The sequence below is a fragment of the Patagioenas fasciata genome, chromosome 3, assembly GCF_037038585.1.
Source record: "Patagioenas fasciata isolate bPatFas1 chromosome 3, bPatFas1.hap1, whole genome shotgun sequence".
Lineage (NCBI taxonomy): Eukaryota > Metazoa > Chordata > Aves > Columbiformes > Columbidae > Patagioenas > Patagioenas fasciata.
Window position 1 is genome coordinate 8,956,641 of NC_092522.1, and position 13,086 is coordinate 8,969,726.

A 13,086-nucleotide genomic window follows, 5' to 3' on the forward strand; every position below is an offset into this window, starting at 1 on the left:
CTATCCCCCCCACACCCCTCGCTCCGTGCGGCCGCTGAGCAGCCGCCGGCCCCGGGTCGGGGAGCAGCAGGGTTGGGGTTGTTGGGGTTGCTCCGGCCCCGGCTGCGCGCACGACTCGAAATCCTCCGAGTCCGGGGCGGAGAAGTAATAACAACAATTAAAAAAACAACACCACACACACAAAAATATAAAGGGAAAAAAAAAAAGAAAAAAAAAATCTTAATCCCAAACCTCCCCAAACCTTCCTGTGAATAGAAGCGGTTCACGAAGCCCAAGTCTCTCTCCGCTAAAGTTTTCCCGCTGATAAGAAGTCAGGTAACTAACCCAGCGAGGATGCAAAAAGTTCAGCAGCGAAAAAAAAAAAATAGCGCGATTTTTGGGGTTTCCAGCAATTGCACGCAAACGCACTTTTAAAGCCGAAAGGCTGGAAACGTTTGCCCGGGCTCTCGGGATTTTGGGAATGCCTTTTGGAAAAAAAAAAAAAAAAAAAAAAAGGTTTTCTTTGTTAAAGATTAAGGAGCAAAAGCTAACGCTGTTCCCAGGCAGCGGGGGAAACGGCCACTTCTCATCTATTAAAAGCGAAGGTGTGAATAAACACTTTTAAAGATCCCTGACACTTGCTTGGAGCGAAAGAGTAAAAGGCAAGTTGTCAGCAGAGGAACTTTCTTTCCCAACCAGCACTCGGAGGGGCGGCAGGCAAATTAGGCAAGAAAACTTATTTCCAGGGCTCTTCCCCTTCCCCAAATTCCTGCTCGCCCGACTCCGACAGATATTTTATTTCCTTTCCACAGAACTTCAATTTAGGAGGTAGTTGGAAGAAAAAAAGGATATCGCATCCAAAATAGAAACAACAATACACATGGCAGTGCATACTGCTAACCTCTAATTCAAATTAAACGGGCTTTATTTTAAAAATGAGCCTTTTTCTTCCCTCCCCCCCCATATTGCACTGCACCTTTTGTGACTGAATATTAAAAAAGGGGGGGAGGGAAAGGAGAAGAAAAAAAAGTTGTGCTTACTCCCAGCTAGAAGTTATCTTCCGAAAAGTGAGGCGGTATATCATCACTAACACAGCAAAACGCTCAGAGACATGCACACATTCAAATATTTCAAGCACTGGTGACTTTTAAAAAGACATTGGTAGGACTAGAGCTACAAAACCAACAAATACAGCGGCTCGGACATATTCACTTACATGCCTGCATGTCATTAATGTATAGAAAGCTTGCCTTTTCTGTGAGAGATCCGGGATGGGGAGTAAAAGAATCAAGAAAATATCAATATATACAGATTTAAGCCTGCAAGTACAACTGACAAACCCTCCCGCTCCAGGACACCGCTTTGTGCCCCTGCTCCATAGAGAAGGGGGAAGAAAAAAAAGGAAAAGAAAAAAAAAAAGAAAGAAACTTTTTTGCAGCGTCTCTGTAAGCCACGTTTCAATATCATTTCACATTTGAAATCCATTTTTTTTTTTTAATACGTACCCTTTGCGCCATCGGCCTGCTTGCTCCCTTTCTACTTCAACTTCTAATATATCCTCTTTAAGGCCAGTGTGAAAAGAAAGAAACGCGAAGTTCCCCCCCCCTTACCCCCCCAAAAAATGCAAAAATCCCTTAGCGTCGCCAGCAATGAAAGCAATCGAGTAAAATCTTCGGCTTGCTGGATCTCAGCGAAGCGATACGGTAACTCAGCATTAAAAAAAGGAGGCAAAAAAAAAAAAATAAAAGGAAAAAAAATTCAACTCTCCCTCCTTCCTTCCTTCTTTTTTTCTTTCTTTCCTCTCTCCCTGTCTCTCTCTTACTCTCCCCCTCTGGTTTCCAAGACAGCAGCGGGGCGAAAGCAAATATCCTTTCCCCAAATCAGTTTTTTTTTTCTTTTTCTTTTTTTTTTTTTTTTTTAAAGTGCCCCTCAAACCCAACTACCAAGTCTCATGGCTTTTTGCCACTCCGGCTGTCAATCACAGGCGAGGTTGTCAAGGTGGTGAATGACTGATGATGATCCGCTGCGTGCGCTCCCACCGCGCAGGACACCTCAAATGTTAATTTTCGAGCGCGCTCACCCCCCTCCCAAAAAAATAAAAAAAAAAAAAAAGAAAAAGGAAAAAAAGAGAAAAATTAAAAAAAAAAATGAGGGAGGAGGAGAAGGAGGAAGAGGAGAGGGAAAAATTAAAAATTAAAAAGGCTCGCTAACGCGCCGGCTCTCCCTTTATTATGGTTATTATGATGATGATGATGATGATGGGGGGTTTTTTCGCTCCTCCTCGGATCGCTCCTAATTCCTCGCCGGCGCCGGCTCGCTCTGCCCCTGCGCGGCCGCCGGGCGAGGCTGGCGGAGCCGGAGGCGGGCCGGGCGCGGACGCGGGTGCCGGGCGGAGCGCCGCGCCGTGCGGGGCGGGCGCGGGGAGGAAGGGCAGCGGGGAGGAGGAGGAGGAGGAAGAGGAGGAGGAGGAAGCGGGGGGGGGGGGCGCGGCGCTGCCGCCGCGGGCCGCGCGCTGCCGGGCGTCCGCCGCCGCCGCCACCGCCGCGGCGAGCGCAGCGCAGCGCCGGGCTGGAGCAGACTGCGGGAACCCGGAAGTAGTGGTGGCCATAACAGGTCGCGTCTTACACAATGCGCTGGGCGGCAGCAACTCCGACACCGGCGCAGGGGGGGGCGCCGCCGCCCGCCCCCGCGCAGCCGCCCGCGCTCCCGTCCCCGCAGGGAGAGGGCGGTTGGATAGAACGCCCCCTCCCGGCCCTGCCTTCTGCACCCTCCACTCCGGACGGTGTGTTCACCCGCCCCACCTCACGGGTGGGTGTGGGGGCGCGACCATCCCCTTTGTCTGGCAGCGTCGCCGCCCCGCTCCGCGCCCGCGCAGCGCCCCGGGGCCGCGCCGCCGCCCGCCTCCCCCCCCCCGCAACCACGGCGGCTCCCCCCGCGGCCGCCGGCCGAGTGAGCTCACCCGGCCCCCGGCCGCCGCTGCCGCGCCGCCGTCGACCAATCAGCGCCGCGCCGCCCCGCGCCGCGCCCCCATTGGTCCGAGCGGGAAGCGGGGCTCGGACCGGCGCGACGCCGGGGGTGGGGGGAGCGCCGGGGCGACCCGCGGTACCGGCCCCGCTGCCCCTGGCCGCCCGGCGCGCTCCTTTCGACCCCCCCGCGCCGAGCTCCGCGGCTACGTTGCGTTGCGCGGGGAGCGGCCACCCCCTCGGCGCTGCCGGTGCCCCCGTCCAAAAGCACAGCCATCCTTTCCCCGCGGGCCCCACCGGTCGGGGAACGAAGAGCGCTCCGTGTCCCTTGTACCTGCGGGCCGGGCTGCGCGGAGCTCCGAGCGGGCGCTGGCGGGGAGAGCTGCCCCGGCTCCATCACACAGCCCGGTGCAGCGGTCCCCGAGTGAGCTGCTTGGGGCGGGGGGAGAGTGGCGGGGGGGGGATACTCCGGTAAAACCCCCGTGTCCGGGGGAAGCTGCTCCACTGCCGAGGGTGACGGGCAGTGGCTCAGCCCCCGCCGCCACGTCTCAAACTTCAGGGAAACCCGTTTCTATCCCCCCTCCAACCCTTTTCCCCTAGGACCGGCCTTTTATCCCGGCGAGGGAAATAAAGACCGTTCAGGTAAGAGCCATTTTAATACACTACCCCCCCACACCCACCCCACGCGTCCCTGGTGGGAGCTGAGACACGGGCGTGGGGTTGATCTCTATTTATTTACCCGGGGAACGGCGCTCGGTAACGATTCCCCATCTCACAGGTCTCTTGCAGGGGGAGGCTGCAGCTTAGCTCCCAGAGATGCAATCTCCTCCTCTCCTCATCCCTTTTCCTTCCCCTCCTACAAAATTAAGAAAAAAAAAAACCCTTAAAAAACCCCTTTTAAGTGTCTCCACCAGGCCTTTATAAGATTAATTCAGCACAACCCAGCCTAAAACACTTTTACAATGTAATTACAGTCGTACAAATTGTTTGTCTAAACCTCATTCTGGATAAGAATTTTACAATTAGCAAACAGTTATTACTCTTAGGGCTTGCTGCGAGAAATTGCGCTGCGCGCCTCTCCGCTTGCAATATACCGGCCATAAAAAAAAAGAGGCCAGTCTAATCCGGGCAGCAATTAATCATCTATTAAAAGGGGAAAAGTAACCGGACAGTTCCGCGCTATTTCGATAAACTCCTACCCAGGCGGATGGGCTGCGGGGCAGCACCGACCTGCGCAGCATCTCGCCCCGCTGCCTTTTTAGGCAAGGTGGCTCTTTTTTAAAAAAAAAAAATTATTTATTTTTCCCCTAAAACTTGCTGTCTTGCAGGAATCTATTGACACTTGCCCATCACCCTGTGGAAAAGGAGAGGGGAGGAGAACAGGGATTGGGGGGAATATAAAAAGCAAAGAGCAAGGGGGTTTGCTGGGCGCCCGGGCCGGGCAGCGGCCTCGCTGCGCAGCGCGGTGCATTGCGCGCTACTGCGCGGCCCCGGCGACACCTCCCGCTGCCCCCCCCCCCTTAAACCGGGCCTTTCGCGGAGGGGTCCACCGAGCTGAGGCAAAAAAGGCGTCTGGGGAGCAAGGGAGCCTCCTCCGCGAAGTGGAATCTGGGTCCATTTGCTTATCGGATAATAAATGAGGCTTTTAATCAGGCTGAATTTCCCAGCTTAAGGAAAGAATTAGTCATACCTAGGAACAATCCAATGTTTTCTAGCTGGCTTCCCTGCCGCCTTCCTAGCAGGGATTTGTGGTGAGGGGAGAGGAAATTAGCATCCAAGTGTGCTCTTTCACCATTAATATTGAAATTTGAAAACTGAAATAGGAACAACCAGAAGAGCCAAACAAACAAGAAACCGCAGAAGAAAGCGTTTGAAAGGCGGCCGAGAGATAATCCAGGAATGCTTCAGATAAGGGGGAGGGGGGGAAGCGATATGTGCGGAGATACCCGAAAAGTCAGAGCCTGATGAAACGGTTGAAAGAGAGATGGGGAAAAAGAAAAAAAAAAAGCAAGCAACCTGTTTAAAGACCTATTAAAGGGCAGACCCAAGGGGGGGGCTGGGGGGGAAGTGCTAATAAAAGGGGGTTAACTGCAAGGGATTTCAGAGAGCAGATGAGGCGCAGCGCCTGGAGTTTCGGGGTTTGTTTACTAGCTCCCGATTCAGAAAAACAAAAGAGCGGCTGGTCGGGCTGGGGAGTCAGCCCGAGGTCAGACTGCGCTCCTCCGGCAGCTCCGGGAAACCCGCCCGGGCCCGGGATGCCGCCGGGACACCGGGACGGGCGATGCCGGACCCGGCGGCCCGGGATGTGTGTGGGGGGGCTGCCCGCTCCCGCCCCACCGCCGGCCCTGACGTTGGCATAAGTTATGGGGGTCTTTTGTTAATTAAATGGAGGGCTTCATAAAATAATCCAAATAAAATTTACGGTTGTCTTAAAACTTTCTAAACACCGCTATATATATATACATATAATAATAAAAAAATTAACTGGGAAATGAGTTGCTGGTCGGGATTTTTGTCACTTCGACTTCTCCGGCGGAGGGGAGAGAAGGCACAGGGACACAAAAGGAGCCATTCAGGGACAAAAGTTGCGGCGGCTGCCAGGTTTACCCCGCGGTGGCACCTCGGGGTTGCTCAGGCGAGGCAGAGCAGAGCCGACCCGAGTCCCTGCCCGGCGACTCCTTCCTATTTCACACTACGATTAGACAATTCCAGCCTAAAATCCCCAGAATAACCTCAGAGCCCGGCAGCACGATAGTGTTGGGTGTTTTGTTTTGTTTTGTTTTTTTCCTCACACGATCTAGGCGCCACAAGTTCATTTGTATTAATTTGGAAACGCTGCTCCACTCCAGTGTTTGCGATACCTGTGTTTAGCCCAACTTTCCACCGCATTTCTTTACTCCCTGCCGATGCCAAGCCCTCTCCCTTTGCTACTGATATGACTGTGGTTCTCGTTGAATGCAATAATAATAATATCAACAACTTGCTGGACAAAACTCTGGCTGCTTAATTAAAGAAAAAAAAAAAAAAGAAAAAGCTGTCCGACGGTTTTGAAGGATTGAGCTGTTGTGCCGTCTACTGGGCGATGGGGAAACTACAGCCAGAAATGCCTTCTAACTTTCTGCGGGAAGAAAAAGTATGATTTTCGGCAATTTGGAGGCGCCGGAGGTGCCCAGTTTCTTGGTAGAAGAAGGAGAAAAGCAACCTCAGACAGCAAAGCCGTAGACGCAATTATTATTTCCTTCGGTTACACCCGTAATATGGTATAAAACTCCAATTTTAAGCGCTCGGGATTTTATTGACTGCAGAGAGCGAAGCCATCGGCTGCATTCGGGGGGGTAAAAGATGGTTTGAGTTTACCTGTGGAAGTCAGCTGGATATTAGCTAAATACGTAGGAGAGAGGGGGGAAAAAATCGAAAAATAAGAGGGTAAATATTTCGGAATGGTTTAAAAAGTTCTCCGGCTGCAGCCGTGGGGCAGAAGGAGCTCCCAGCCTCGAGGATGCTCTCGGACGGCAGCAAAGGCAACCGAGTTTGATGCCTCGATGGCAGTCGCTGCTCGGTTTGGCAGCAGGAGAAGGGGGGGTTGCGCCAGCACAGCGTTTAGTCTCGGTTTAGACGAAGCCCGCACGTTGCTCTTTTAAATTCCCAGCCGCGGATGCTCCCAGGCAGACACAGCCAAACTGGGTGATTCCCCTCTCCCTGCCCGTTTGGCTCTCCACTCTCCTCCCAAAACAGAGTTCAAGGAGGGATGCAAAATTAAAGGGTTGTTGTTTTGTTGTTGTTTTTGTTAAAAAAACCCCAAAACAAACAACACCCAAACTCTTGACTTTTGCGAGGCGAGAGGCGCAGAGGGGCTGTGAAATGCAAAGCCTCTGTCGTATTTACAGAGACTGTCAGCAGCCGACTGTTCATGGAGATAAAAATCTACTAGCCTACGTGAGCTCAAAGGAGTTTTTAAAGCAAAGATCTCTAAGCGCCTCTTCTCCATCCACACACATGCGCGCATGTAGCGTAAAAGCCGGAGACAACCGCGTAGTTGAACAATAGTGTTTTAAAAAATATGTTAAATGAAGGTATAAGCAAACCCTTCTGCCACTTGTAGCAGACCAGCTCCGACAGCTCTTTGCCTTCAGAGCCACTTGCCAGAGTTCAACAGAGGGTGACATTAGCCTAAAATATTCGATACCTATTTTGCTGGAGACTTTCCCCACTTCTGTTGGGCTCCGAGTATCTCTCTGCCGGTACAATTGCTGTCTTTGAAGGAAAACAACAACCTGCTCGATTTTTTATCAGCAAGGGATTACGGATACTTTCCTCAGAGTACATAAAGCAGAACTGAAATTATCCCGCGCCCCTGGTATAAAAAGTTGAACGGTCCTCTTCTAAAAAGTAGAACGAAGTATCTTTACCCTTTTAAATAAGTCTGAGAGTACTTGCAACATACTACGAGAAGCAAATTAGCGGGTAACAAAATAAAACGCCAATTTCAAGCCACAGGGAATTCAATATCGGTATCTGACAGTACCTCGGCTGAACTAGAGCAAAACGGAGTTTTGTCAGAGCCTTTCCATTTGATGCTTTCCTCCAAACTAATTTTCAATATTGCTCCCTTTCTATTACCCTACCCCGTATTCAGCTTCGCTAATGAGCCCATTACAGAACTATTTCGGGCTTGCTTCTGATGCCGATTGCAGAGGATAGGCATTAATTGGAGCGGGGATCTGGGGTTGTTAAGCACGGTGGGATCGGAGGAAACTCGGGGGCTCTCTGAGGGCTTCGCCTTGCCCTCCGAGCCGCGGAGATGGGTTACTACAAACGATATCATCCAGGTAAATCTGGGTATAAACCATCCACGCTTTTATAAAATTAAAAAAAAAAAAAAGAGAGAGAAGGAAAGGAAAGGAGAAAGGAAAGAAGGAAAGGAAAGGAACGGAAAGGAAAGGAAAGGAGAAAAGGAAGAAAAGGGAAAAAAGGAAAGAAAGAAAAAGAAAGAAAAGAAAGTAAAAGAAAAGAAAATAAGAGAAGGAAAGGGAAGGCTCAAAGCTGTGTGCCCGCCGGTGCGGGTCGGGCAGGACTCGGGGCGGCCCCGGGAAGGGCGTTCGGCACCGGGCACTCCCGGGACCCATAGACCCCCAGGGGCCGCCCAGCCCAGCCCAGCCCGGCCCCGCCAGACCCCCCGGCACCGGGTCCGACCCGTTCCTGGGCGTGCAAGGGGCCGGGGAGACAGGGGAGCGCGTCAAGGTCCCCGCAACCCCCCTCTCCGAGAGTTACTAGCTGCCCCCAGTTTCCCCAGCTCCCCCCAGGACAGCACAACCCGCCGCTATCTGCGTCTGTGGGTGCATTATCACAGACTTCTGCATAATTGCATATTGACTTTATTAAACGGATCTGCAGAGCTATTTAAACATCTCTCTTTTCCACCCGCAAACAATTCTCCCGGCAAGGGGGAAAAAAAAAAAAAGGGTTAGAAAAGAGCTCTAAGTTGCTCTTGCTCCTTCGTTTTCAAGCATTTTAATAAACGTTTAACAACAAAGGAGCAAGAGCACCTTAACTGAGGGCACAAGTGGCTCATCTCTAGGCGGTTTGGATCCTACTTGGTGTGTGTGAGTGCAGGCAAGCAGAGGGGACATGCAGTATCATCTGTGACAGCCAGGATGGGTGGCTGTCATTCACTTGGGGTCTTACAGGTGAGTGCGTGGACGTGTCTCTCTATTTCTGGGCTCCCTTGGATAATTTTTGGCCAGTTATGATGGTTGTGAGAAAAGCATACATGGGTATTTGTGTGTGCACATGCAGGACTGCTCTAAGGACAACTTAGGAAAAAAAAAAAACCTTCCTCATTAACCATTTTTAAAACCTCCCTTGGATGAGAAGCACTCAAACGTGGCGTCCCCCTCTCCCTATGCCTCCCCACTCACAGCAGTGCCACGCAAGCCACGTCAGTCCCAAACCACAGAGCCAGGCTTTGCCTCAAAGAACACGAGTGCTCATCCTCTGCCTGCACTGCCCCCCACTCCCCCCCGACATCCCCTCTTTATCCTCCCCACTTGCGGGCTGGAGAAGAGGCAGCTGCCCCTCGTCCTTGAGCCTTGCAGGGGAAGGTGGCCTCCTCCCGCCCCAAGGCCAGCTCCCCAAGGCAGCAGCTGTGAGAAGCAGGAGGCAGGGAGGAAAAAAAAGTGAAGAAGAGAAGGAGGGGGGGTGATCAGGGAGGGAGGCGGTGAAAGCTGCACTTTCCTCCGAGCAGAGCGAGCGTCCCCTCGGAGGGGCCCCAGCCCCAGGAGCTGCCTCCCGAGCCCTGGGCCTCCCACATGGCAGCAGCAGCATCACCTCCTCCGCAGCCCCCCAGCCCCACTGGGGGCAGCCCCGCATCTTGGCTCAATCCCCCGGCTGCTCTCCGTCAGCCTTGTGGGTCTGTGGTGAGGGGCCGGTGAGACATGCAGACCCTCGCGGGTCCCAGACGGGAAGCTCCAAGGGCCTGGGGATTCGGAGAATCGTGCACCGTGACGTGACACTAGCGGTCACTTTCTATGGCTTATTCAAAGGGTTCATGGAAAGATCTTGCAGGGATCTGCAGCTGTCAAAGGGAAACTCCAGTGAGATGAACCCATCAAGATGCATCAAGAGAGCATTTTCTTCAAGCTTACCCCACTGAGCTTTGCTTGAGAAGCTGTAATTGCACTTTAAAGAAAATGCTCTCATGCTTTTACCCTCAACTTGTTGTGGGAACAAGACAAGGAATCAGACAGGCACTCAAACTCCCCAGACTCTGGAAAGGGAGTATTTTTTACGTGGAACCAGAGAAACGTCTCATAGAGCAATCAGCACAGCTCTCCTCAACCGCAACATTATTTCATTCCATTTAGTTGATTTTAGATCAAGCAAATACTCTATATTTTGGGTAAGAGAGCTCTCGGCATGCTTTGAGGGGGACCATCCCACCAGAAAACCTGTCACTTCAAACTTCCAAAGATATTTTGCTCCTTCTCCTACACTACAATTACCACAGTCCACGCAAAATCTGGCACCTGATTCCTGTCAGAGATGTAAACCATCTTTAGCAAACATGGGCACTATGCCACACTTCAGGAGTTCCCTACCAGCCCAAGTCTCATCAAAAGTCACAGGGATTAAGTGCCTAAGTCACCTTTTGAAAAGGGCTGTACCTTTCTGAAGGTAGCTATGCATCGTAGTGCACGTAGGCATAAACAAATTAGCTTTTAACCTCTCCATTGTGGAGACAACAAAAGCATGTCAGCCAGCTCTACCCACCCAAGCGGTCCCCAGGGGATTTTGGGGACACTGAATCCTTTGCCTCACCCTTCATCTTCCCTCAAAACACTCCTTTTATGCCTCTCTGGATGCAAACAGGAGCAGAATGGAGTCACGTTTTTGGAGATGCATTACCCTCTGTCAGACAAAGGTGAACCACAGAGATGCACTAGCCCAGCTATCTCTTCAGTCCCCCTCTCCATTTCTACCATCCCTTTTAATTGGATCTTGCTTGAGTGCAGTCCCTGAAACAGGACCACTCAGCCAAATGATGTGTGTCAGCTCACAGCGTCACAGGTGTCACCGGAGCAGCCGAACATCTCACAAGCATGTGTATGAGATAGGATATCCTCACTCTACGGTCAGAGTACTTGAGGCACAGAAGGTTTTCAAGGGACTCAACCAAGAAACTACGTGATAGTGTGAGGAACAGAGGTGAGATACTCTGCCTCTTGGGCCTATGTTGGAAGACAAGCTGTTCCTCACCCTACTCTTCATTAACTCGTAAACAGCAACTCTGGACCTTGCACAGATCTCGCCTCCCACAGAATATCTTGCTTTAAATTATTTTCCCCATATCATCCTAGATCATATTTCTTCTTTTATGTTTCCAAGTTGAAGTTTATTATAGTTTATTATAGTCGTCTGCATTGCTGATCATTTGTAACCCTTTCTATTATTTTCCTGTCCTTGCTACTGTTTGAAATGCTTCTTACTTCAGTCCTCTTTTTGAATTTTATTACTATACTGCTCACCCCATTTTTGCCCCAAGTGCATTCTACCTCATTTTTGTTTTAGCCAAACTTGAGACTGCAGCAGCTCCTTCTCCTTTGCTGTACAGCATCACAGCCTTTTTCATGCACTCTATGCCTCTCTGTTGATGAAGAGACCCTCACCGGGTTTCATCAGCCACATTGTCCTTGCCATTAGTGTTACATTTCTAGTTATTCTTGCTTCTTCCCAAAGCCCTTGAAGTCGTGTAGAGACAATTTGATTCATTAGTACACTCAGTCTTGCAGTAACTCTAGCTTCTGCTGTAGTTTCTGTATTAGAAGCACATGTTTGGTCTATAAGTAGGGGGGAAGCTCCACCATCAGTCCTACAAAGTTAAAATTCCGCTTTAAAAATCTTTGCCTGGCTGAACTGGGGTGGCTGGTGACTTTCTGCGCAGGGTTTCTGTACCTGGAAATGCCACATCCTCCACCATCCATACATCCCTGCTGGCATGACAAACTCTATTCAGCAACATGCTTTCTCTTTCTGTGTGTCTCCAGACTGGAAGGTTTTATGACAGTTGTGTGTGTTTCATGGTTTTCATGGTTTGTTTCATGGTTTTCCAGAAGAGCTGCAGTTAATCCTGAATATTTCCTTGCTGAGATGTCACTTAGTCTCATGCAGGTTGAGATCTATCGGCAGCACTCTTCACTAGATGTCCTCACAGAAGCCAGGTTGGAAGGCAGATAACCCCCTCATTTCTTCTTCTGGCTATTGGGATGTTGGGCCACGGTCCTCCATGAGGGACCACCTGAAAGGATCTCTTGCTTTCTTGACTCAGATCACTCCTCCTAAAGCCATTCTCAAAAACCAACGGTGTGGGCATCAAAGATACAAACCGTGGCTTGACACACGTCCCTTTCTGAGCCTTCCTGTGCTGTCCTGCTGCTGTGCTTTGTCCCCACTGAGTGTGGCTCCTGGGTGTCCACCTCCTCTGATGGCTTCTTCACTGCCCGGTGTGTTTGTGTGTTCCTCCAAACACACAATGAGACCATCACAAACAGCCACTAAATCTCAGACGGACTTCACCTCATAAGTGTATTCAAAACCATAGTGTTTAGAGTAAGAGACCTCCTAAGAAAACTCCGCCACAGAGCCACTTGTTCCTCTGGGCGTGTAGTTTATTCCATTCCCTCTTTCTACTTTCCAGTGCTTTTTCTAAAGCTCTTCTTACCTGCCTGTCTCTTAATATAGATTCTGGTTAGGAGGCCAAACCTTCCTGCCTCATGTTTTCCCTTGGATCAGTTCCCTGCTCCTAGCCAAGGTTGCCTACAGATGCCGCTTTGAAGTTTTTCTGTGAGACATTGGCTGCACTTGGTGACTCTTCCCTCGGCTGACGTCACCTCGGGGGTCCCTCTCCAGCAGGCTGAGAGTCACATTGCCTCCACTTGCTTTGATCAAAATGAAATCCATTTACAAGCGCCTGACGAGCCGGCACGAACAGACCCACAGGTTTCTAGCCAAAACTAGCCGACATAAAAATATCCCAGCTTTAACTTCGGTCAAGTCCTTAAACTAGCTAAGATGAGGCAAAGCCCAGAAGAAAAAAAACATTTAATTTCAATTTATGAGCAGTTTCTGCTTGTTTAGCTCAAATAAACCCCTCATCATCAATTAAGCAAAATCAATGTAAGATCAGCTTAAAACAGTGTCCATACAGGGTTCTACCTCAATATTTTAAAAAGTTAATTTAAAATTACACTTCAGATCACTTTCCTGCTTGGAAAAGGCTTGTTTCTAGAGACCAGCTGGGCTCTGACTACAAATGGTGTTCAGCTCCAGTGGGTCTGGGTGAAGACAGTAGAAGCAGATGGATCTCAGTGATGCTGGAAATCAGACTCAATCCCAGCACCGACGGCAATTCAGCCTGCACGTCTTTCAAACCCCAATAAAACCTGGCTTTCAATTGCTGTTCCTATGAGCTGAAGCGGTTCGTCTCTGTGTTAGAAAAGCACATTTTTCTTTGTGATTATATTGTGAGACTCTGCTTGTGTTTGCTAAGTTGTTTTCCTGAACTCAATAAGCAGAGCAATTGTCTAGGAGTAAAAATGAGGGGTTTCAGCCCAAAAGATTACCATCCACTTTACGAAGTTTTCCCCTT

The 13,086-nt window shown here is 50.5% G+C and overlaps 1 protein-coding gene and 1 long non-coding RNA gene across 10 annotated transcripts in view; one reads left to right on the top strand and one right to left on the bottom strand.

Annotated features, from left to right (window-relative positions):
* Positions 1-2,379, bottom strand: part of MEIS1 (Meis homeobox 1) — a 109,522-nt gene extending 107,143 nt beyond the window's left edge. The window contains exon 1 of one of the 2 annotated variants that reach the window (XM_065833643.2): positions 1,485-2,379. In XM_065833643.2, the coding sequence (XP_065689715.1) occupies positions 1,485-1,496 (12 nt within the window). In that variant the 5' untranslated portion in view covers positions 1,497-2,379. The remainder of the gene's footprint in view (positions 1-1,484) is intronic. The other variant, XM_071805715.1, reaches the window with a different exon arrangement.
* Positions 2,380-3,071: 692 nt separating this feature from the next.
* LOC139827498 (uncharacterized) overlaps positions 3,072-13,086 on the top strand; it is a 31,856-nt gene continuing 21,841 nt past the window's right edge. For 3 of the 8 annotated variants that reach the window (XR_011738111.1, XR_011738115.1, XR_011738118.1), the window contains exon 1: positions 3,074-3,584. This is a non-coding gene — a long non-coding RNA (uncharacterized lncRNA). Of the gene's footprint in view, positions 3,585-13,086 lie in introns of all 8 variants that reach the window. The other 5 variants (XR_011738113.1, XR_011738114.1, XR_011738116.1 and 2 more) reach the window with 3 other exon arrangements.